This window comes from Mus musculus, chromosome 6 (genome assembly GCF_000001635.26).
Source record: "Mus musculus strain C57BL/6J chromosome 6, GRCm38.p6 C57BL/6J".
Lineage (NCBI taxonomy): Eukaryota > Metazoa > Chordata > Mammalia > Rodentia > Muridae > Mus > Mus musculus.
In genome coordinates, this window is record NC_000072.6 from 30227584 (window position 1) to 30250524 (window position 22941).

The 22941-nt window shown below is 42.2% G+C and overlaps 1 protein-coding gene across 4 annotated transcripts in view; it reads right to left on the minus strand.

The window, feature by feature from the left end:
- The window catches only part of Ube2h (ubiquitin-conjugating enzyme E2H), a 93251-nt gene that overhangs the window by 16295 nt on the left and 54015 nt on the right, over nucleotides 1-22941 (minus strand). For 2 of the 4 annotated variants that reach the window (NM_009459.3, XM_017321519.2), the window contains 2 exons: nucleotides 14955-14994; nucleotides 13789-13841 (listed from right to left, as the gene is read on the minus strand). The exons of 1 other annotated variant lie outside the window; for it this stretch is intronic. In NM_009459.3, coding sequence (NP_033485.1) covers nucleotides 13789-13841; nucleotides 14955-14994 — 93 coding nt within the window. Of the gene's footprint in view, nucleotides 1-13788; nucleotides 13842-14954; nucleotides 14995-16097; nucleotides 16221-22941 lie in introns of those variants that run through there. One more of the 4 variants, NM_001169577.1, reaches the window with a different exon arrangement.

The following is a 22941-nucleotide window of genomic DNA, read 5'->3' on the forward strand; positions in this document are numbered from 1 at the left end:
TTCTGGGCACCAGAGCTCCTGGCTCTGGCCCGGAGGCAGTGGGACCTCTAGGAATTTGAAACCACAATTAGCCATCATTACAGGGACTTTTACTTGCAAATTCTTTGCTTTTCAGAATTATTGTGAAGGCTGGCTCAGTAAGGGGGATGCTTGCCTCTTAAGCATTAAGACCTGGGAGTTTGAATCCTCAGAATTCATGAAAAAGCCAGGGGCACACACTTGTCATCCCAGTGCTGGGGAGATAACTGCAGAGCTGGGCAGGTCCCTGGAGCTTGACAGACAACTAGCTTTGCCAATTGGTGATATTCTATACCACTGAGAAGCCCTGTCTCAAACAAACAGTTCAAGGTATCTGAGAAACAGCATCTGAGGTTGTAGTCTGACCTCCCAAGAGCCCTGTCTACACTCTCAGGACCCGCCGCCCACCCCCAGTTTGTCCTACTGTCCATCCTCCGGCTGTGCGTGCACCAAACAAACTTACTGTGATTTCAGAGTATTTGTAATGTAAGCATTAGCTTGCAAGCCACATGTGGTAGCACAATCCCAGCGTTCAGAAGCAGAGTTTGAGGTCAGCCTGGTCTATATAGTTGAGTTCCAAACAAGTCAAGGCTACAAAGTAAGACTTTGTTTCACCTATCTCCCCCAAAGAATTAGCTTTGTATATACACTCTGGAAGCCCACTGTCTTATAATATTAAAGCAATAGATATGCTGATAACTATAAAATCTTTGATATAGTTCCTTCATATTTCTAGTTTTATTAGATTTGACATGCATAAAATTAGTTTTGTGAAAATCCATTCCCTTCTGAAGAAGGAAGGGTTTCACTGAGCACCCTTGTCCTTGGCCGCTGGTGGTTGGAATGACTATGGTTCCTAGCGGTGGGCAGTTTAGGAAGCATTAGAAGGTGTGTCTGGAGGAGGGCTTGCCTCCCTCTCTGCCTGCCTACCACCTGCATAGAGGCGAGGGGAGGAGTCAGTGGCTCAGTAAGCTCCACACTGTGGTTCCAGGCCACGCCTACTACCATGAGAGGAATGGACTCATCCTCAGAAACTGGAGCAAGTCCCAATTAAATGCTTTCTTTTATAAGCTGCTTTGGCTATAAGAAATAAAAAGTAAGAGCCCAGTCCTCAGAAAGGAGTTTTCTGTTTCTTTTGTTTTCGAGGCAGGGTGTAGCCCTGTGTAGACTATGTAGCCCTGGCTGTCCTGGAACTCAGAGATGCAGAGTTTGATTAGGCTTTTTTCCTCAACTGCCTTGAGAAAAATGCCTCTGCCAGGTCTCATCTCTGTCAAGGTGGACCTTAAAGGGCATGCAGGACTCCAAATTCTCACCCTGACAACCAGGAAAAAGACAGTCAGTCACTTCTCTTCAGGATCAAGTTCCAGCTCTACAGCATATGCTTGGCGAGCCCAAGGCCCTGGACTTGGTCTCTTAACACAAACAGGACAGGACAGAGGAGTATATACGTCTCTGTGTTCTGTTCTACCCTGGGCAGTCAACAGCCACATCACTGTTCCCCTTTGTTCCATAATTCAGTAAGGAGCAGGCTCAAAGAAGAGGAAGTAAAAAAAAAAAAAATCTTGCTCACACTTAGAGAAAAAGATGAACCCAAGGTGTCATCACAGGGTGTCAATTCCTGTGGTCTAGAACCCATGATTTCTTCTATGACTTACACAGAGCTTTCCTGGGATTCTGGCCATTGTAATTCAAATTATGGCTATGTAAACTGTAGTCATTTTAGGATTTTAATCACATTATTCATATCCTTGACTACTAAGGGAAAAAAAATCAGCCACTGAATTTCCAAAATCCTACCATCAATTCACAAGCAAATCAGGAGTTTCTACTGTTTCCAGAATAAAGTCAACCATGAGACTTTACTGCAGTGCTCGGCCAGGCTAAGTACTGACTGTAGGGAGCCAGGGCAGGCGTCCTGGGGGCGTTCTAAGGACTGGAACAGAGGAGGGCATGGTGGCACAGGCAAAAATCCCAATACACTTCGAGACCTCATCTCAAGACAGACAGACAGACAGACAGAGAAAACAGCTGGGTGGTGATGGTGGTCCATGCCTTTAATCCCAGGGGCATTAAAGGCAGAGGCAGCCCTCCTTACAGAGTGAGTTCCAGGACAGCCAGGGCTACAGAGAAACCTTGTCTTGAAAAGCCAAAAACAGATAAAGAAAAAAGGAGATTGAAACTGCATAAATAATTAAAGACGCCCTTATTTCCTTTCCTTTCCTTTCCTTTCCTTTCCTTTCCTTTCCTTTCCTTTCCTTTCCTTTCCTTTCCTTTCCTTTCCTTTCCTTTCCTTTCCTTCCCTCCCTCCCTCCCTTCCTTCCTTCTTCTCTCTCTCTCTCTCTCTCTCTCTCTTTCTTTCCTCTTTTCTTTTTTATAATTTCAGACTAATTAATAGATGTTTAAAATCCTTTTCCAGCTCCTGGGGAACAACAGAAGATCTGGAACGTGTTTACACATTTTCTTCTCCTGCTTACAGTACATGAGCAGTGAAAAACTACAGTGAGAATCTACAAACAAATGAAATGCTTCATTACTCCTTTTTTCTTTTTCTTTCTTTTTTTTTGGGGGGGGGTAGGGGAGCCAGGGACCCCCACTGTGTAGACCTGGCTATCCTGGCATTCAAGAATATGTCCAAAACTCAGATGTCAACCTAAAGAAGGCAAGCCTTACTGGCCCATGGTTTCAGCACATGGTTGGATGGAGCAGTGGCAATGAGAGCATGCAGAGGAGGCGCCTTCCTTGTTGGCCAGAAGTGGAGAGCAAGCAGGAGACCAGGGAGTGGCTGTAACTTTAAAGGCATGCCTCTAGTGACCTACTTCCTCTAGCTAGAGCCACCTCCTAAAGTTTCTACACCTCCCAAAATAGCACTACCCACTGGGGACCGACTGTCCAACACATGAGCCTGTCGGAGACACTTCACACTCCAACCACAATACCTACGTACCTCAGCAACCAGAGAGGCTACACTGCGAGTAACTTACCCAGTTATGGGCGAGAAAAACATGATAAGGGGCTATAACAGGCAGCCGGCATCCTCAGAAATAACACTTCAGTAAAGCTAATGAGGAATAGCCTCAGACAGGTAGACCATCTTTAAAAAGTTTGAGATTAAAAGTAACTTTCTCTAAAATAAATGCTGTTGGATCAAGAAAGAAAGACCCCACATGGCACATCCAGGAGGTTAATGGATCAGTCACCACTGACCTTGAATTCCACTTATTGGTAGTATTTTTGCTTTTCAGTATTTTAAGCTTAAAGAAAGTAATTTTGTTCTTTGAGGGGAAAGACAACAGTAAGGCTGTAGTATCCTAAGACCTGAGGAACACTAAAGTCCTGCTAACTGCCAGACCACCAGGTCACCAGTCTGACCTAAGAACCATTGTATCACATTTCGTGCAAGTTAATTACTTACATACTTACTGTGATATCAGAGCGTGAACCCAGGACTTTTACATATGGTAGGTTAAATGCTTTACCACTGAGAAACATCTCCAGTACATGGACCATTTTAAAAGCACTCTAGGTGGGAATGGTAGTATATGCCTTTAGTTTTAGTACTTGGAAGGCAGAGGCAGGCAGATGTCTTTGAGTTTGAGTCCAGTCTGGTCTATGAAGTGAACTCTAGGCCAGCCAAGGCTACATAGTAAGCCTGTGTCTCAAGATAAAATAAAATAGGGCTAGAGGGATGGCTCAATGACTAAGAGCACTGGTTGCTCTTCTCAAAGAACTGGATTCAATTCCAAACACTCACATGATGACTCACAACTGTCTGTAACTCTAGTTCCCCAAGGATCTGATATCTTCTCCTGCCCTCTGAGGATGCCAGTCAAACGTGGTGCAAAGACATACATGTAGGCAAGACATCCATCCATATAAAACAAAGTCATCTAAACCCACATATAAAGTTATTTTCCTGGGCTGGAGAGATGGCTCAGTGGTTAAGAGCGCTGACTGCTCTTCCAGAGGTTCTGAGTTCAAATCCCAGATACCACACGGTGGTTCACAACCATCTGTAACGGGTCCAAAGCCCTCTTCTGGTGTGTCTAAAGACAGTGACAGCACACTCATAAGACAAACAAACAAATCTTTTAAAAATGGGAAAAAAAATCCCCATTAACTGCTTAGTTGTAGTCCCTTCCCAATGTATTTAACCTGAAAATGACCTGAAACAATGCATACTTCTGTATATCTCAGATGAGCAGCTCTCAAAGACACTGCTCATCACCTCAGAACACTTCTCACCTTATTGGGGTGTTTTTTAGAGGTCATTGTAGTTCAAACCTGACACAACCTTGCTTATCTTATGCTAGGATTCGTTACCAACCTTCCTGAAATGAAGGCAGTTAATCTTTAATCAGCCAGTCAGTGTGGTATACACAATAGTTACACTAAAGCTTTTATTAGAACTTTGAACTACCAGGCAATAATAGTTGGTGTTAATGTAAGAAAAAAGAGCCAGTTATCTTTATTCCCAGTACTGGGGTGGGGGTGGCAGAGGCAGAAGATCTCTGAGTTCAAGGCGAGTCTATTCTACAAGGTGAGTTCCAGGACAGTCATGGCTATACAGAGAACCCCTATCTCTAATCTACCACGACCCCCCCCTGCTTCCCAAAAAAGATAACTACGTGCAATTATAAGCTAAGAACCCATAGGTTGTGATGGTGTAAACCCTTAATCCCAGCACTAGACAGGCCCTTTATCCTAGCACTGTGAATTCAAGGACAGCCTGGTCTACAGGTTGAGTTCCAGGACAGCTAATGCTACACAGAAAAACCCAGTATTGACAAACACAAAAAAGAAATCTATCTATAAGATAAATTTTGCCTATTATCATAAACACAGATTAAAAACCAAATCAGGGGCTGGAGAGATGACTAGGTGGTTAAGAGCACTGACTGTTCTTCTGAAAGTCCTGAGTTCAAATCCCAGCAACCATATGGTGGCTCACAACCACCCGTAATGAGATCTGATGCCCTCTTTTGGTGTGTCTGAAGACAGCTACAGTGTACTAACATATAATAATGAATAAAGATTTAAATAAAAATAATCAGAGCTCCTCGTCTTATTTAAGAACTAAAGTGAACCCTGTATCTATAGCCCCAATAAAGCAGGTCAGCTTCATGGGTCCTATACTGGCTGGATTGGGATGCATAATCCACAAAGCCTGGGTTACTACATGGTCTAATGCTGACCAGTGAACATGACATACCCAATCCACTAAACTCTTCTACTGAAGAACAACTTTTCCACTTGCCTGAAATAGTTGCTTTCTGAAGAGTTACAAGTCCATAAGGGGGGCTGGTCATGGAGCTAGCTAGCTAAGTCCTGTCAAAGCCGGCAAGCCTGAAACTAAGCGCGCAATTCCTCTCTTCTGTAGAACAGGCGGCATTCCTCTCATGCTGAGAAGAACCTGTTCTACTTAGCCTCTACCTACAAGATGCAGAATGATACCAGGTATGAAGTTATGAGTCTACACATACACAGACACAACACTGAGCCTCTGGGCCTCTTCAAATAGTTGTTGCCCAACCAGTCATAAAGATGAACACACAAACCTCTCAGTGTATCTACTAAACTCAAACTTCTACAAACAGCTGAGCATCTGTAACACATGGCACCTGGGAGGCACACTGAGGGACAAACCACCATTCCCCCTCCTCCTCACCTTCTCATCTTTATGTTCATTGGTGTTTTGCCTACATGTCCATCTATGTGAGGGTATCAGATCTTGGACTTACAGCTGGGAGCTGCCATGTGGGTGCTGGGAATTGAACCTGAGTCCTCAGAAAGGGCAGTCAGTGCTCTTAGCTGATGAGCCATCTCTCCAGCACGGCATCTTTTTTTTTTTTTTTTTTTTTTAAATGGAGTAAGGGTTTCTTTTTTTTTTTAATATTTATTTATTTATTATATGTAAGTACATTGTAGCTGTCTTCAGACACTCCAGAAGAGGGAGTCAGATCTTCTTACAGATGGTTGTGAGCCACCATGTGGTTGCTGGGATTTGAACACCGGACCTTCGGAAGAGCAGTCGGGTGCTCTTACCCACTGAGCCATCTCACCAGCCCGGCATCTTTTTTAAAAGCAGTGTTTCGCCATGTAGATTAGACTCACCTGGAACCTGTACTCTCTCTGCCCTGGCTGTCCAACCATTAGGATTACAAGTGCTGTCCATCAGCACAGCTCAAGAAAGGCCTTTCCTGGTTTTGTCTTTTTCAATACAAGGTGTCAAATCCAGGAGTGCTCTACCACTCAGCTACATGCCTCAACAAAGCATCCGATCCATCTGCCTCTGATGGAATTAAGCGCTATTAACCATCATTCCTGCTAGGAGGTGGTGTGCACCTTTAATTTCAGCCCTCAGGAGGCAGACACAGGCAGATCTCTGAGTTTGAGGTACAGAGCAAGTACCTGGACTGCCAGAGCTTCAAAGTGAAACCTGTCTTGAAAAGCGAAGCCAAACCAACAACAAAACACCTATAGGCCAATCTCATGGAAACATTTTCTTAAGGTTCTCAGATGACTCCGGGTTGTTCAAGTTGTTCCCCTCTCAAAACAAACAAGTAAAAAAAACCTAGCACAGACTTGGAGCTGGGCTTACAGGTGGTTGTGAGCCTCCTGCTGTGGAAACTGGGAAACAAACTCTGGAAAGGCACCAGGCACACTTGACTGGTGAGCCTCATCTCTCTTCAGCCCTCCACCAATTCTTCTTTTTCTTTTTTTTTTTGTTCTGTTTTGTTTTGTTTTGTTTTTTCGAGACAGGGTTTCTCTGTATAGCCCTGGCTGTCCTGGAACTCAGAAATCCACCTGCCTCTGCCTCCCAAGTGCTGGGATTAAAAGTGTGCGCCACCATTGCGCGGCTCCTCCACCAATTCTTAAATCACATTTCTCTTTGACACTGAATCCAGATCCCCTGTCTGCAGTTTAAGTTTCCAGTGCTTTCATCACTGACGTCTGCGAGAGCAGGAAGGGATGGAAGAAGATTGTCACGCTACAAGTCAAGAGCGGATCACTTTTTTTTTTTTTTTTTTTCTTTTTTTTCTTTTTTCCGGAGCTGAGGACCGAACCCAGGGCCTTGGGCTTGCTAGGCAAGCACTTTACCACTGAGCTAAATCCCCAACCCCAAGCGGATCACTTTTACCACCTGCTGTTTTCTCTCAGAGTACCAGTTAGCTACTAAATAAATGTCAGATAGAGAACTTCACACTGATGACATCATCTTTACAAAAGTAATTGTATTTTACCCACTATAATTAATTCTCTAGATGGCAGAGGCAGGCGGATTTCTGAGTTCAAGGCCAGCCTGGTCTACAAAGTGAGTTCCAGGACAGCCAGGGCTACACAGAAACCCTGTCTCGAAAAACCAAAAACAAAAAAATTAATTCTCTAGAAATAAAGTAATATAAAATTACTTAGTGATTAAATTATGATCATAGCAATTTAGAACTTGAGAACGAACAAGCTTCAGGTATACTTGGCAAAGAGACAATAGATGAGAACCGAAGCAATTGCCAGTCACATGGACTAAATTTACTGCTAGAATGAACAATGTATGAACATGCTATGGTAAGCACAGACCTGGGACTTCAGCTGGAATTACTATTCTATACACACTTGTGTCCATGGAACAGCACATACCCATGGCACAGTGAACAACAGGAACCCTTACAGACAGTTCCTGCCCTATCCTCCATGGAAATCAGAAGCAGGTGTTACAACAAGTTTTGAGTGCCAAGCTAAGCCTTATGCTTTCAGTTGGATACTTATGTGAAGCTAACTTTCTCCGATTTAGTAAATTTTTTTTAAAATTTACTTTTTTGTGTATTTGCACCTGCATGTTTATGCTAGGGTACCAGATCATCTGGAGTAACAAACAGCTGTGGATGCCATGTGGATGCTGGGAACTGAACTCGGATCCTCTGGAAGAACAGCCATCTCTCCAGCTCCAGTTAGTCTTGTATTAGAAATTTTTCTGGAGCTTGTCAAATCTGTCTGTCTGTCTGTCTGTGATACAAGGTTTCTCTGTGTAACAGCCTTGAGTGTCCTGGAACTCAACTTTGTAGACAGCAAGCCTCAAACTAAGAGATATTTGCCTGCCCCTGCCTCACAAGTGTTTGCTTAACAGCATTTGCTATCATGCCCGACAAGACCCCAATAATATTACTAAGACTCTTACAAACAACAGTAGGAAACGAGGTGACTGTTCAGAGCTCACCAACTGTGTTCTAACTCCAATAACAGTTTAGTTCTCTAAATCAGATAAGTCTTAACTCCCACAAAACCTTCAAGTGTACTGTGGAAGTGTGCTTTTTTTTTAAAGATTTATTTATTTATTATATGTAAGTACACTGTAGCTGTCTTCAGACACTCCAGAAGAGGGAGTGTCAGATCTTGTTACAGATGGTTGTGAACCACCATGTGGTTGCTGGGATTTGAACTCTGGACCTTCGGAAGAGCAGTCGGGTGCTCTTACCCACTGAGCCATCTCACCAGCCCCGGAAGTGTGCTTTTAATTCTCTCTCTTTGACCAAAGTGGCTTACCACTCACTGCATATTAAACACCCTAGCAGAGAATACAAGAATGCACATAGCATTTCCTAAGCGTGATGAAACTTAGTACTCACACTGGCTTCTACTCTTAAGCCTTTTCTAACCATCTCAGACCTTCTGACAAAAAATTTAAAAACGGTCAGTAATTCTGCGAGTAAGTTAACTCCTTAACACTAAAGAGAAATGAACAAACATGATCACAAGGCAATCTGTACACAGGGGCTGGAGAGATAGCTTAGAGGTTTGAGCACTGACTGCTCTTTCTGAGGACCCAGGTTCTGTTTCCAGCACCCACAGGGTGGCTCACAACTGTCTGTTAACTCCAATTCCAGGAGACTGGGCTCTTCCAGCCTCTGCAGGTTCTGCACACACAGCGCAGAGACATACATATAGGCCAAACACCCATACACATGAGACAAATAAGTTTAAAAAAAAGGTTTAATTTGTACACAGTTACCAAAGCACTACTCAAATGACCACTGTCTGACAAACACATCAATAAAATGTGCTAAGACTACTTAGTCAGAAAAAAGACTACAAGGGTGAGCCTTCCAAGGCCATGCAAGCTGAAAAGAGCCAGCCACAGCAGGCACACAGTTGATAAGAATGTTCAGAGCAGATGGCTCTATAAACATAAGAAGTGGGCTGGCTGGTGGTGTGTGTGTGTGGTGCTGGCTAGCAAGTGTCTTTCTCTTTAGGATGGGGGTGGTGGTGATAGCTTGCATACCACTGACAGACAAAAACCATCACTTTGTCTGAGTCATACGAATTACAATTAATAAATCTGTTGTTAACTTTGAGAATCAGTAGAAAGGTTTTCTGGTCAGTTGTACAAAAGTTCGTGAGACTGTATCTAACTTACTTGAATGTGACTGGAACCAGACTGGGATATTTTGTTATTTACATTTCTAAAATGTGAATACATTTTAAGGAAACACATCATTACCAAATAGTTCAGGTAGCTTGCCAAAAATGTGTGTCTGTGAGGGGTGTTTTTCGGTTTTTGTGTGTTTTTTTTTTTTAAATCCACCCAATTAGGTTTAGCTCTAGTCCCCAAAGCTTATGGTAAGCAGTACTGGACATGGTCAATACACTGATTTAGTTCAACAAACCATACTGTACAGCAGGCACTATTCTAGGAGTGTGTGTGTGGTTTTTTTTTCTTTTTTCGAGACAGGGTTTCTCTGTATAGCCCTGGCTGTCCTGGAACTCACTCTGTAGACCAGGCTGGCCTGGAACTCAGAAATCCGCCTGCCTCTGCCTCCCAAGTGCTGGGATTAAAGGTGTGTGCCACCACTGCCCGGTGAGTGTGTGTGTTTTAGAAACGACCAAGTCGGGTAGGGGAGTGGGGGTGGGTGGGTATGGGGGACTTTTGGTATAGCATTGGAAATGTAAATGAGCTAAATACCTAATAAAAAATGGAAAGAAAAAAAATAAAAATAAAGGTTTTGTAAGCTTCAAAAAAAAAAAATGAGATCATGCTTGTAAACCAGTTGATATAGGATTCTGTGACCATTATTTATGGTTTTTATTTGTTTGGTTTGATTTGGGCTTTTTGACTCACAGCTTCACTATGTATCTCAGGCTAATCTGGACTCCCTGATTCAGCTTCTTAAATCCTGGGATTGCAGGCAAGCAGTACCATACCTGATATACACTGGCTTCTCTCAGCGCCATTACTGTTACTAAGAGTGATGCACTATTATGTAAGCCAGAAGAGAAAAGATAGGTCCAGCTTTGACCTCTTACTTACCATCCTGTGCTTAAACTGTCTTCTATTTTTTAAAATGCTTTATTTTCCTTCTTGAAAATTATACCATTTTGTATTTTCATGCAAAAAAAAAAAAAAAAAAAAAAAAAAAAAAAAAAAAAAAAAAGAAACGACCAAGTCCTTCCTCTATTATTTAGCTTCTCATAACTGTGGACAGTGATGGCATATGGATGGAGGGAATGAAAAATGGAAATATTTTGGAAAAAACATAGCATTTTGTCAAATGCAATAACCAAAATTAATTCAAAATCCAACATATAATGAAACCAAAGATTACAGCAGTACTTTCCTGTATTGTACTGTGAACTTCACAGTAGCCCTAACTCTGAACGCAGGTGTGCACTTTGCACTATGTCTGTGGGCATGGGAGGCCATGCCAGTGAACACTCCCGGAGACCTGTGACTCCAGTGTTAAGAGCTGTGATGCTTTACTGCACACCTTTTCTGCTCTTATACAAAAACACATACTTTCAATATTTTTACAACCAGTCTTCTACATGGAAGTATTAAGTTAAAAGTTCCAATATTTTCTGAAATGTTCCTAAACATAGCTGTCATTTTGTATTATATATTAGTCTAGGTGGCCTTTTTAATATTGACCATTATCAATCAACTCTGAAAAATATCCAAAATACTCTATATTTGAGGTATCAAAAATTCAGTTAATATTTAATTCCTTAAAAATACAAATTCATTAATCTTATCAGTCTGAAAGTTTGCTTTCATTTTTAATAAATGGAAAAATTATATGCATGCCAAAGAATTGTTTTAAGATAAATTTATTTGTAGTTGTTACCAGTAAATGTTTAACTTGTGTGTTTGTTTTATGTGCTTATATATCCAGGGTCACAAAAACTTTCTTCATCTACGGGCTAGAGAGATAGATAGTGGTTAAGAGGGGTGGCTGCTCTTGTAGAAGATCCGGGTTTAGTATAGCATATACATGGCTGATCTGACTCCCTCTTCAGGCCTCCATAGGTTCTAAGCATGCATGTGATAGCTATTCATATGCAGACAGAACACTCAAAAGAAGTCTTTTAAAAAATTTTTCTTTAATCCCAGCACTTGGGAGGCAGAGGCAGAGGCAGGCAGATTTCTGAGTTCGAGGCCAGCCTGGTCTACAGAGTAAATTCAAGGACAGCCAAAGCTACACAGAGAAACCCTGTCTCGAAAAACAAAACAACAACAACAAAAAGTTTTTCTTTCTTCTTGGCTACATATGGTGGTGCATGCCTTTTATTCCAGCACTTGGGAGGCAGAGGAAGGCAGATCTCTGTGAGCTTCAGACCTGCCTGGTCTAGATGTAGAGTTCCAGGACAGCCAGGGCTACATAGAGAGATCCTACCTCAAAAACAAATAAATAAACACAATCTAAAGATTAAAAAGAAAACAAAAAACAACACCCCAAAACTCGAAGTTACTCTGGAGCTAAAGGGGGGTTGCAGATCGAGAAAATTCAGGAAGTCCTGCTCAACTGGGGCTTACAATCCAGCAGATCAAGATAACAGGTTTAAACACATGCAAACATGGCTTAGGTGGGCATCTGAGAAAGTAATGCTTGTGATGAGGAAACGTGAATAAAGGAACCAGTCTTGTTCTTGAGAGACAAGAGACGGAATTCTGCTGAGGAACTCCTTCCTCAACGGTCTGTCCAGTGAGGAGCACAAGGGATGAGCTGCACACGGCTGCTGAGCAGCCATCCTGTGAGCTCCCTGCAAACCTAGCACAGGGATGTCTGCAAAAGGTGGCTCAGGCTCCGGGAGGGCCAAGAGTATTATGCTCTCTCTCATGAGCTTTTTTTCCTCTTAAACTTGTCTTTTGAAATTACATCATTTCTTCCTTCCTATTCCTCTCTCCAACTCTCCTCCAAGTCTTTAATTTTGAGACAGGGTCTCTCTGACCGGGCTGTCCTCAAACTTCAGAGCTCATTCTGCGTCTGCCTGATTCTTCTCGTTTCTGAACAATCCAGCTTTGAGTGACCTTCCCTCCTTTCCTTGTGCCTTCAGCAACTATGATCTATTTAGTCATTCTTGCAATTCCTTTTAGCGAGAGGTACTGTGCTAGAAGGCCCACCTAGAGACAAATTGGACACACTTAACAGTCCTTACAGTAGGTAACAATCTAGCAGAACAAAAAATTAATATAATACCAAGTCAAAGTGGGTGTATGAGAGAACTCTAAAACATACTCAGAGGTGAGTAACAGCAGAAACTGCAGGAGAAGCGCATGGAGTGAGAGCATCAGAGAGGGAATATCTATTGAGTCTGTGGAGCGGACTTGTGGCTAAAAGTAGAAACATTTACTCTGTTTAGTATCACTGGTTCGCTTTCAGTAGACTTTTAATTGTTTTCAGTTCCCCTAGCAGGTGACACTCACCACAGTACTCTGAAGAACTAAGTCATCGATCGGTTGGTCTGTTACAATGGATGAGTCACACTTTTGGAACTGAAGGATGGCTCAGCGATCCGTGGAACACCTGCTTACTTTCCTACTCACCTCATCTCAGAGGCACCTTGCTAAGATTCTCTCAAACTACAGCATACAAGTTTCAGAATGCACCCATTAAAGAAAAAACCACCAACATTTGTGTGTGTGCGCGTGCGTGAACTAAACTGTATGTTTAGTTCGGAACCTCACAAAGTGGACCACTTCTCCTCTCTGCCCTGACTCTCCCAGCCAGTCTTCCCATGCAGCCAAAAATGAACACCCTCACTCTTCTTCCTGCTTCGGCTTCTCTGAGTACTCAAATGACCATGCCTGGCCCACAGAATCTTTATGTTTTAAAGATTTAAAAAATGTTTAAAATTATGTCTGTCTGTGAAAGGTGGGTATGAATGCAGGTACCCGAGGCCAGAGGCATCAGACCCCTCAGAGCTGAAGCTATAGGCAGTTGCTAGCAGCCCGACATGGGTGCAGAACATGAGCTTGGGTTCTACGCAGCAGTGGCTCATCAACCATCTCTCCAGCTCTTCTTCATTCTTTATTTTAAATTTGCGTTACTAAACTGAAGCTTATATACTTCAGAGTGAAAAAAAGTTGTTTTCTATACCCATTTTCACAGTTGTCTGTATAATGTCATACGTGCCCTTTCTACTTTATTCACTGAGGCGGGGTCTCTCAATTGAACCAGAGGCCCCTGATATGCTCGTCTCCCTAGCCAGCTTGCACAGGGGAACTCCTTGGATCTGCCTTGAGAGGCCCCACGCTCACATGATTTTCACGAGTTCTGGGAGCAGACTCTAGTCCTCACGCTTGTGTAGACAGTGCATTTAACCACTGAGCAATGTCCCTAGCCCCACTGCCCACCCCGTTTTCTTCCCAAACCTTCCCACTCAGCCCCTCAAAATTCTTTCCCATTCCCAACACCACACAACTGAAGAAACACCAAGCAATATTCTTCTGAGGCAATGTCGTCTCAGAATCTCCAAATAATATTCCATGGCCAAACTCACCATAGAGAGCTGTCCAAGTTTGATTAATTACATCTAGACACACAGTTCCTGACCTGAAACAGATGAAAAAAAATGGCACTTTTTAAAAATTAGAAATCTAGTTGCATGTTTCTGGCAGCCAATTTTATCAAAACTACTTTGTAACAGACCCTTTAAGATGGGCTGGGAGTGAACTGGGGGGAGAAGGCCAGGGATTGGCAAGCTCTGCTGTGTTTCCTTTACAACCAACAAGGAACAAGAGTGAGCAGCGTTCCAAGAAGAACACACCTGACCCAGGCGATGACCGATAGGTAGACCTTGTAATTCCCCAGCACAGAATTTCACTAGACAGTCAAGTGTATGCATGTCTCCTAAGAAAACAAACTTAAAGAATAATTTGAAAAATACCTATTCTATATTTTTAAAAATATTGTAGATGTCAAAGATTAAAGTTACTTAAGGAAACTTGACAACTAAAGGTAGTATATGAATCTTACACTACCGCTCTACAGATTGGGTAAATCCCTGAGTCTACTTTACTGTGGTTACTTAAGAGAACGTTATTCGTCATCAGGATGGATACACCAAGGTACTAAAGATTAGGGAACACAATACAGACATGTAACCTGCTCATGCAAAGTTCACAAAACTTTCCTGTGTGGTTGTGAGACAGCCAAACTAAAGCTGGATGAAGAAAAAAGTCCAGTCCAGATAACCAGCACAGGATGGGCAAGACCGGCTGCGATGACATTACTTATAAACAATCATTAAGAAATGGGTAATTAAGATTCATTAGCTAAAATGAAATTGTCATTCATATTTGTCCCTCAAGAACTAAGAAATACATTCAGAGCTGAAAACAGTGAACCCACATGCTGACAAAGAGGTCTTTGGGGTCTATATAGTAAGAATTGAGATGCGGAACATTTCAGCTGGATACCAAAGTAAATGAAAGGTCCAGTCATGGAAATGGAAATACGTGAGCAGCACAATCAGTAACTGCACTGGACCCTCAATGGCTCAGACGATCACGGCCCTAGCATTCTACAGTTTAAGTGACCATTCACATAGTCCTGCCTCCCATAAAACCCAAAAGATAACAGAGTTTTTATATCTGAAAGAGATGACCTCTAATTAATCAAGAACAGCTGCTGCTAAAATTCAAACATTTTTAAATAGTTACTTACGCTTCATCAATGTTGGGATGGAAAATTTTATTCATGAATCCTGCAAAAAGAGATGTTAATTAGCAGCACAAAGTATGCAGAGAACAGCGAGTCTTAACTTGTCAGTACTGGATACCACTGTAGGACTGGCAAAGGCGGTGATCCTCAAATTGTTACTTTCAAACCTACATCTTTGGCTACCTATAGAATATATGAGATTTTATATATGTATTCACTCCATCTAACTAAAATACAGAGCCCTATAACAACAACCAAGGAAGCTTTGGGACCATGCAGCTATTTGTATCAGATAATCTTTTTTTCTTTTCTGCTTTTTTGTGACAGGGTTTTCTCTAGGTAGCCCTGGTTGCCTTGGAACTCGTTGGGTAGATCAGGCTGACCTTGAATTCAAGAGATTCGACTGCCTCAGCGTCCTGAGTGCTGGGAATAAAGATGTGTGACACCACCACCCAGATCAGATCATCTCATAAGCAACTGTCTTCTGAATTATGCAGGAGCTTGCCAAGAGAATATTTAACAGTGATTTATAACTAGTGCCATGATGAAAGCTAAGAAACGACACTCCAACAGCTGTGCTTAACTTAAAAGTTCTCAGTGTAGTTATGGGTATCATTTGACCACACAGTACAACATGAACCAGAGCTACTGAAGTTAGAGCACTGCCTCCAAACCACAAAATTTCACAAGAACAGTGACCAAAGCTGTTCCTTTGAATCTATTCACTCAAAGGAAGTCAATTTTAATTAAAATCGAGACAACTAAGAAATAAGGAAAGGGAATTAAAATACATTATCTAAGATAGTTCAACCTGTCAGATTTAACTTTTAAAATATATTCCTAGGAAAGTATAAACTTAAAAATTCTTCTGCTTAAATTCCAGTAAGAAATGTATCCATTTTAAACTTAACGTTAATGATTTTATCAGTATATAAACAGAACAACACTCAGAGCTCCTCACTATGCCGTTTTCCCATGATGCTCGCTGAGGAGGACTGTGCAGCCCTACTAAGTTGTAGCCCTACTATGTTACATACCATTGACAAGTTCTCTGAACTATTCTTACCACCACTGACCCCACTCCACCTTCTCATCCCTTTCCCACAGGGTCTGCCTGTCCTTCCAAATATGCCTGTTAGCACCCACTTGGCAGTCATGTCGTCAGGGCACAGGAATGAGAAAGGGCCATCTTCCTGGCGGTCACTGTAGCTCAGGCCAAGAGACAGGAGGAAGGAACTGCTATGTGTTCTAAGTATGGACACAGACAGCACATGCGGGAAGAGGGAGAGGGTACAGAAACACAGATGATGTGGCAACTCAAAGCACAGCCTCCAGTGACTTCTAAAAGCCTTACAAACATCTCTCTGTTAGGTAACAGGACAAGAACACAAACGCACAGGCACTCGACTTTACTCTAGCCACCCCAAACAGTCCCACTCTTTCATTCTTGTCTTTATGTTTACGGCTTTATCTTTTAACTACAGCAAAAGTCCTATAATGTATAAATCACAGTGATGCAAACGACTGCATAAATATTATTTTTTCATTAAGACGCTTGAGATTAATAAAAGCTAATAAAAGTGCTCATGTCTTTTTTTTTTTTTTTTAAGATTTATGTACTTATTTTATGGATATGAGTGCTCTAATCTGCATGCCAGAAGATGGCATCAGATCACTCTATAGATGGTTACGAGTCTCCATGTGGTTGCTGGGAGTTGAACTCAGGACCTCTGGAATAGCAGACAGTGTTCTTAACCTCTCTGAGCCATTCTCTCCAGCCCAAGTTCATGTCTTAAAAGGAGAAAAATCCCCTGTAACCCTAGGAAAACGCTACCAATATGCATGGCCTGCATAAGCTCTGAGAATCCTGGAAGTTAAGATTCTAACAGCTGGCACGGCTGGAGCACATCTTCAATTCCAGCATTAGGGAGGAGGAGGCAGAATGATCTCTATGACAGTTTGGGGACAGTCTAGTCTACATAGTGAGGCTCCAGGCCGGCTAGCACTAAAAAGTGAGACACCCCCAGCGCCCTCCCCCCAATTCAATAACTAAAGCAGCCATGGACTAGGAATCCTACACAGCCAGGCACAATGAAACTAGATCAACATGTCAGTTTGGATAGATTTAAAGTTATATTGAAATGAACAAACAAAGCATGATACTATAAACCTGGTAAAGGCCCTCAGCTGAGGTGGTGGCAAGTCTTAAAAGGAGAGCCTCGTACTGTCTTCCTAAACGGAGATGCTGTCAAGCTGCTGCCTAAGTGTCTGTATATACCCACAGGTTACTGATGCTCTCAGATGAGTATTGCTTGAACACTTAGCCCTAATGGGACATCACAGCAAACACGAAGGCCCCACTCCAAGGTTCAGAAACATGGAGGAAGAGGAAGCAGAAACAGTGGTAAAAGGCAGAGGATGGGAAGGAGTACTGTGATGTAATGCCTTCAGGACATGGAACTCAACCATAAAAGTAAGGGGGGCCATATTGGAAATTTCTGGGGAAGAGTGGGAAGAGGGAGGAAGGTCTGTGGGTATACATGCATAAATTTGCCCAAAAATAAACTAAAAATACTATTTAAAAAAAGGCAAACACAATGTAACAGACTGATGTATTAATAACAGTATTTAAATAACAAAGTAATAATATCCCCTGGATTTTATGGTACACTTGTAGTGAACCACATATATCAAAGTTGCAAAGGTAATTTACTAGGCTACAGAGCCATGAACACAGTGGATATTAAAATAGAATATGGACAAGATGGTCCATGAGGATTTCATCTGCTAGGGATAGTGCTACATGCCTGTAACTAGGAGGCACATGTAGGGTGTCAAACCTGAGACCAGCTCTGACGATACAGACTTATTCTATCTCCAAAAAAAAAAAAAAAAAAAAAAAAAAACCAGATTTTATGCAACACTAAATATTCCTTTTAAAAGAGAACAGAGATGGCTGGAGAGAGAGCTCCGCAGTTAAGAGCAGATGCTACGCTACTGCTGCTGAGCTACTATTCCCAGCATCCATGTGGCGGCTCACAATCAACTCTAACTCCAGCTCCGGGAGGTACAACGTCCTCTTCTGGCTTCATGCCACACACTCACATAGATACATACACATAAAATAAAGAAATCATAATAGACAGACAGACAAGACAGTCAGATGGGGCTAGAGTGATGGCTCAGTGGTTAAGAATATTGGTTGCTCTTTCAGCCTGGGTTTAGAGGAGCTGGTTTCAAATCCTAACAGCTACATAAGAGTAACAGATATCTGGTAACTCCAGTTCTAGGAAATTTGATGCCCTCCTCTGGCAGTGTATGCATACACACACTGTACAAATATTCATGTAGGTAAGACTCCTATATACAAAATAAAAATAAATTTTCTTTAAAAAGGAGAGACAAAGTACTTGGGTATTTTTCCTTTTTTGTTAAGAGCAAGTATGCATAGACAGGAAGCTGGTAGCAACACATTCAAAAGTTAGTGTAGAACACTTGCCACAATATTTTCAAAATCCTACCCTACCCCCACCCCCACATCCTCAGAACCAGAACTAGGGTTCAACAATGTGCCAAGTGTCGGGTGTCTGCGTGATAACTCCTGTATCTCTACACGGGGACCAGCCTGTGTCAGGTGTCTGCGTGATAACTCCTGCATTTCTTCATTCCCTTTCCTAAGGCTTCTGAATTTCTATGTTTAATTTTAAAAGTTAAAAACCTGTCAAATAAGTGGAAACAGTATCCAGTCTTTAAGGTTGGTTGAACTAGGTGTGTAAACTAGCGCTGAATCTTTTAAAGGAAAAGGATCAATAAAATCAAAGCCAACTCTTCTGAGACCTAACATCTTTAATTTCCTCATTTAAATAAAACAAGAATCCATTCCTAAAATACAAAATAAAAACAAAACACCACACTCAGCTTGGGAGGGACATGCTACTCAAGATCATTTAAGAAAACAGTGTTGGCTGGAGAGATGCCTCAGAATAACGTTAACAGCACTGACTGCTCCCAGAGGATCGGAATTCAATTCCCAGCAACCACATGGTGGCTCACAACCACCTGTAATGGGATCTGATGCCATCTCCTGGTGTTCTGTAGACAGCCAGAGTGTACTCACGTCTTAGAAAAAAATAATATACTATGATTACGTCATTTATAAAGGAATTTAGAGCCTGGCCTCACTTATAATCCTCCTGTTCCTGCCTCCCAAGTACTAGGATTAAATCAAGGGCCTCACACACTCTAGGCAAGTATTCTACAACTGATCTACCCCACAGCCTTACAAAGCCTTCCAATGACTAGGAAACAGGACTAAACACTGTTTTCTAACTCAGAAGAATGGTCCTCTATGAATGACAGCAGCTCTGCCACTACTGACAGTCCACATGTGTCCGTGGCAGTTAGCACTCTGCTTTGCTAGAATCTGCTGTGAGTCCTACTGAAGCCAATGCTCCCTAAGCTCACTACAGAAGAGGCTTTTCTGGAGCGTTCTTTCAACAACATGTTAGATTGATTGTAAGTTAACTAATGTCACGGAGAAAAAAGATAGGAAGGCTAGAGAAGAGGTTTCAATGTTCAGTTGTGGCAGGAAAAGGTAGCTCACCAAGTGGGAGTGGGAGCAGCACTTGGTATGCAAGAGATCACCTAAGCTATACAAACAGTGGAATGTGAATCGCACTGCAAGTTTGCATCACTCATCTTTTGAAAATCAGCAAAGACACAGCTGAAATGATGGGACAAATAGACCAGATTCAGGGCCGAGATGATGCTAGCTTTCAATAAGAGGAAAATGTAAAGCCCTAGAAACTAGTGTCTGAACATCATTTCTTGTTTTTAAACAAATGGCTGACAAAAAAAAAAAAAAAAAAAAAGCTTGCTGCAGTACAGCTCAACTGGCTCCCATCACTCTCATTATTTGAGAGATGATGTAATGGTGTATCTCAAGCAAGTGGAATCAACAGGAATCCTACATGGGAATTCAGATTCAGATTCTGACACCATGGGGCACCTTAAAGAAATAAGAATGACGCTGGTTGCCAGGCAGTGGTGGCGCACGCCTTTAATCCCAGCACTTGGGAGGCAGTGGCAGGCAGATTTCTGAGTTTGAGGCCAGCCTGGTCTACAAAGTGAGTTCCAGGATAGCCAGGGCTACACAGAGAAACCCTGTCTTGAAAAAACAAACAAACAAACAAAAAAAAACAACAAAAAAAAGAGTAACGTTGGTGAAGAGCTTGGACAATATCAAAACTGTCAGGCAATGAGTAAAGTATGCCCTTCTTTGGCCTTGGCCTGACAGTACGTTTGAAATCCATAGTTTCAAATTTGGCCTGGTTGAATACAGGAGTATATAATAGGACCAAAACCCAAAAGATTTGGAACCCAGAATGTAATCCTCCAATATGCTAAGAATTACAAGTATCAGAATTCTGAAACAGAGGCCAGAAGCACATGCACAGAGCAAAGTACTAACTGGGTGATGTTCTGGCCCCAACTCTGTTACCAACGTCAGGCTTTGGGCTAGTCACTTCACTTCCAAGCATGGGTCTGTTTTTTATCTGGGGAGATGATTAAACAGCTGGACTGTATGTATCATCTCTAAACTCCCATTCTTACTCTATTTCTAGAGGTCCTTTGGATGTCAAAAATCTAGGATTTCTTAAGTATCTAGATCTCCAAGGACAGAGGACTTAAAAGGAAACGGCCAGTGGTGACTTTGTAAGGCAGAATATCTGAGAACATACATATATAAGTAAGTACCGTGTGTATCACCACCAGAGTCACAACACCCACTGACTGTTCCAAAGTGGGCAGTATTAGCTGACACCTTCACCTTCAAGGACCAGGTACTATTAGACCAACACTATATGAGAAACCTTCCCAGGCCACAGAAAGTTCTTCCTGGTGCAGGCTTTTATTTAAAAGAAAATACATATACTTTTTATACAATTCCATACATGCATATATTTTAGTCATACCTCTCCTAGTCTCCAACTCCATCTGCATCCCTCCCCTCCAGCCCCCAGACTACATTGGGAGGTTATTAGCAGGCTGTTAAGGAAGAGGAGACTGCGACTATGAATGTGTTTTTCAGACATGATCTTTGTAGCCCTGACTGAGCTGGAACGTGCCTTGCAATGATTCTCCTGCTTCCTAGGTACATAGATTACAGGCATATGCCACGATCCATAGCTCAAATTGTTAAAACAAGAACCCAAAGCCAATCAGTGAAAAGGAACCCTGTTTCCTTACATCTGCTCTTGTACAGTCTGTGCAGTTTCTGGTACAGCCCCTTATTCTGGACAAGGATGCCAACAATGAAACTTCTGGACGAGGAAGGGAGAAGACTGGGAAAGAACAAACCAGGAATTCAGAGAAGGAACATTCTCAGGACTGGGCATGTTTGCCCTGGCACGGTCTTCTTCCTTTTGGCAATGCTGTGATCACACTAATGAATGTGTCTGCAGCAAGACAATTTCCCCAATGCCTGTTTCCATTCCACCAGAAACTATTATGAAGATATTTTAAGAGGACATATTTTGAAAACAGCCTTTATGGGAATATGGTAAGTAACTAGAAGCAGCAAGTCCCAGAGACAGACATGGGGGGCAGGAGCATGAGGGAGACTGAATCCAGGATCTCACGCACACAAGGATACGATTCCATTCTCTGAACATATATTTTTTTAATCTATATGGCTTAACATTTTACTTGCTAGCAGACATACTAATGATCAGATCTGTGGGTAAAGAAATATTTTGGGGTCAATTCCCTATCTGGAAATTTGACAGGTTTATCTTGATGCAATGAGAGGTTGGAGCTAAGGAAATAAGGCAGTAGGGGAAATGCCAAGGGATAGAAAGAGCCAGGACTGAAGTGGCTGAGGTTTGCTATGGCTGATGGTATTTAACTGTAGTGTATGAATTCCTGAGAAAAAGCAAGTAAAAACATTGTCATTTTTGGTATTTGTTAGGACACATATGCCCACACAAACCTTCTCAGAAAGTAGATGATTCAAAGCCAAGCATTTGTTTTTTTAAAATAGTTTTAAAAATATATTCAGGGGCTGAGAATACAGCTTGGTGGTAGAGCTTATGCTTATTTAGTATAGAGCCCTGAGTTCAATTCCCAGGACCAAAAGAAAAACCTACATACAAAACCAGACTGAATGCTATCTTTCCTTGAAGTAGTATCTCAGAAACACACACACACACACACACACACACACACACACACACACACACACACACACACACAGTTCTCAAGACAAAGTTTCTCTATGCTATGTAGCACTAGCTATCCTGGAACTCACTTCGAAGACCCGGCTGGCCTCGAACTTAAGAGAGCCAGTTGCTTCTGGCTCCCAAGCAACCACTGGCTGAATTCAGGATTGAGTCCTAGCTTCTGTCTTTGTTCCTGACACTCGGGCAACCAGAGTTAGAGTTACCCAGCTGACGAAGGGTGACAGCCACCTTTCAGCTGTGTGCACTAGCACACCATCTCAGACAGACTGCACCAGAACAGAAGGCTCTTCCGACTGGGACCCCCTCAGGAGACAGACCTGGCCTGTCTCTCTTCAAGTGAGGACCCAAGCAAGGAAGAGCTCACTCTCAAAACCCTGTGCCACGGAAAGTTCTGAACTGACCCTATGAGTTCATGAGATCTAAACTCATCAGAGAAGCTTTTCTAAGTTTCTAAGAAAAGAATCTGAGGAATGGGCTGAGTGGGTAAGAAACATACATTTCTAAGTAAAAAACGATGATGGTTGTCCTTCAACAGCAGGATTCTTCTATCAAACTAGCAGGTTACCAAAGCCTTTAGCCCACTCCCTAGTATTTCATTCCCATCTCCACAATTTATCCTTTAGTGTCTTGGTCATTCATCTAGCCACACTAAGAGATCTGGAAGGATTTTCTGAACAGCAGGAAGACAGTAGAGAATTGCAGGTTTCTAACTTGCTCCCACCTTTTTTGAAGACAGGTCTCACTCACAC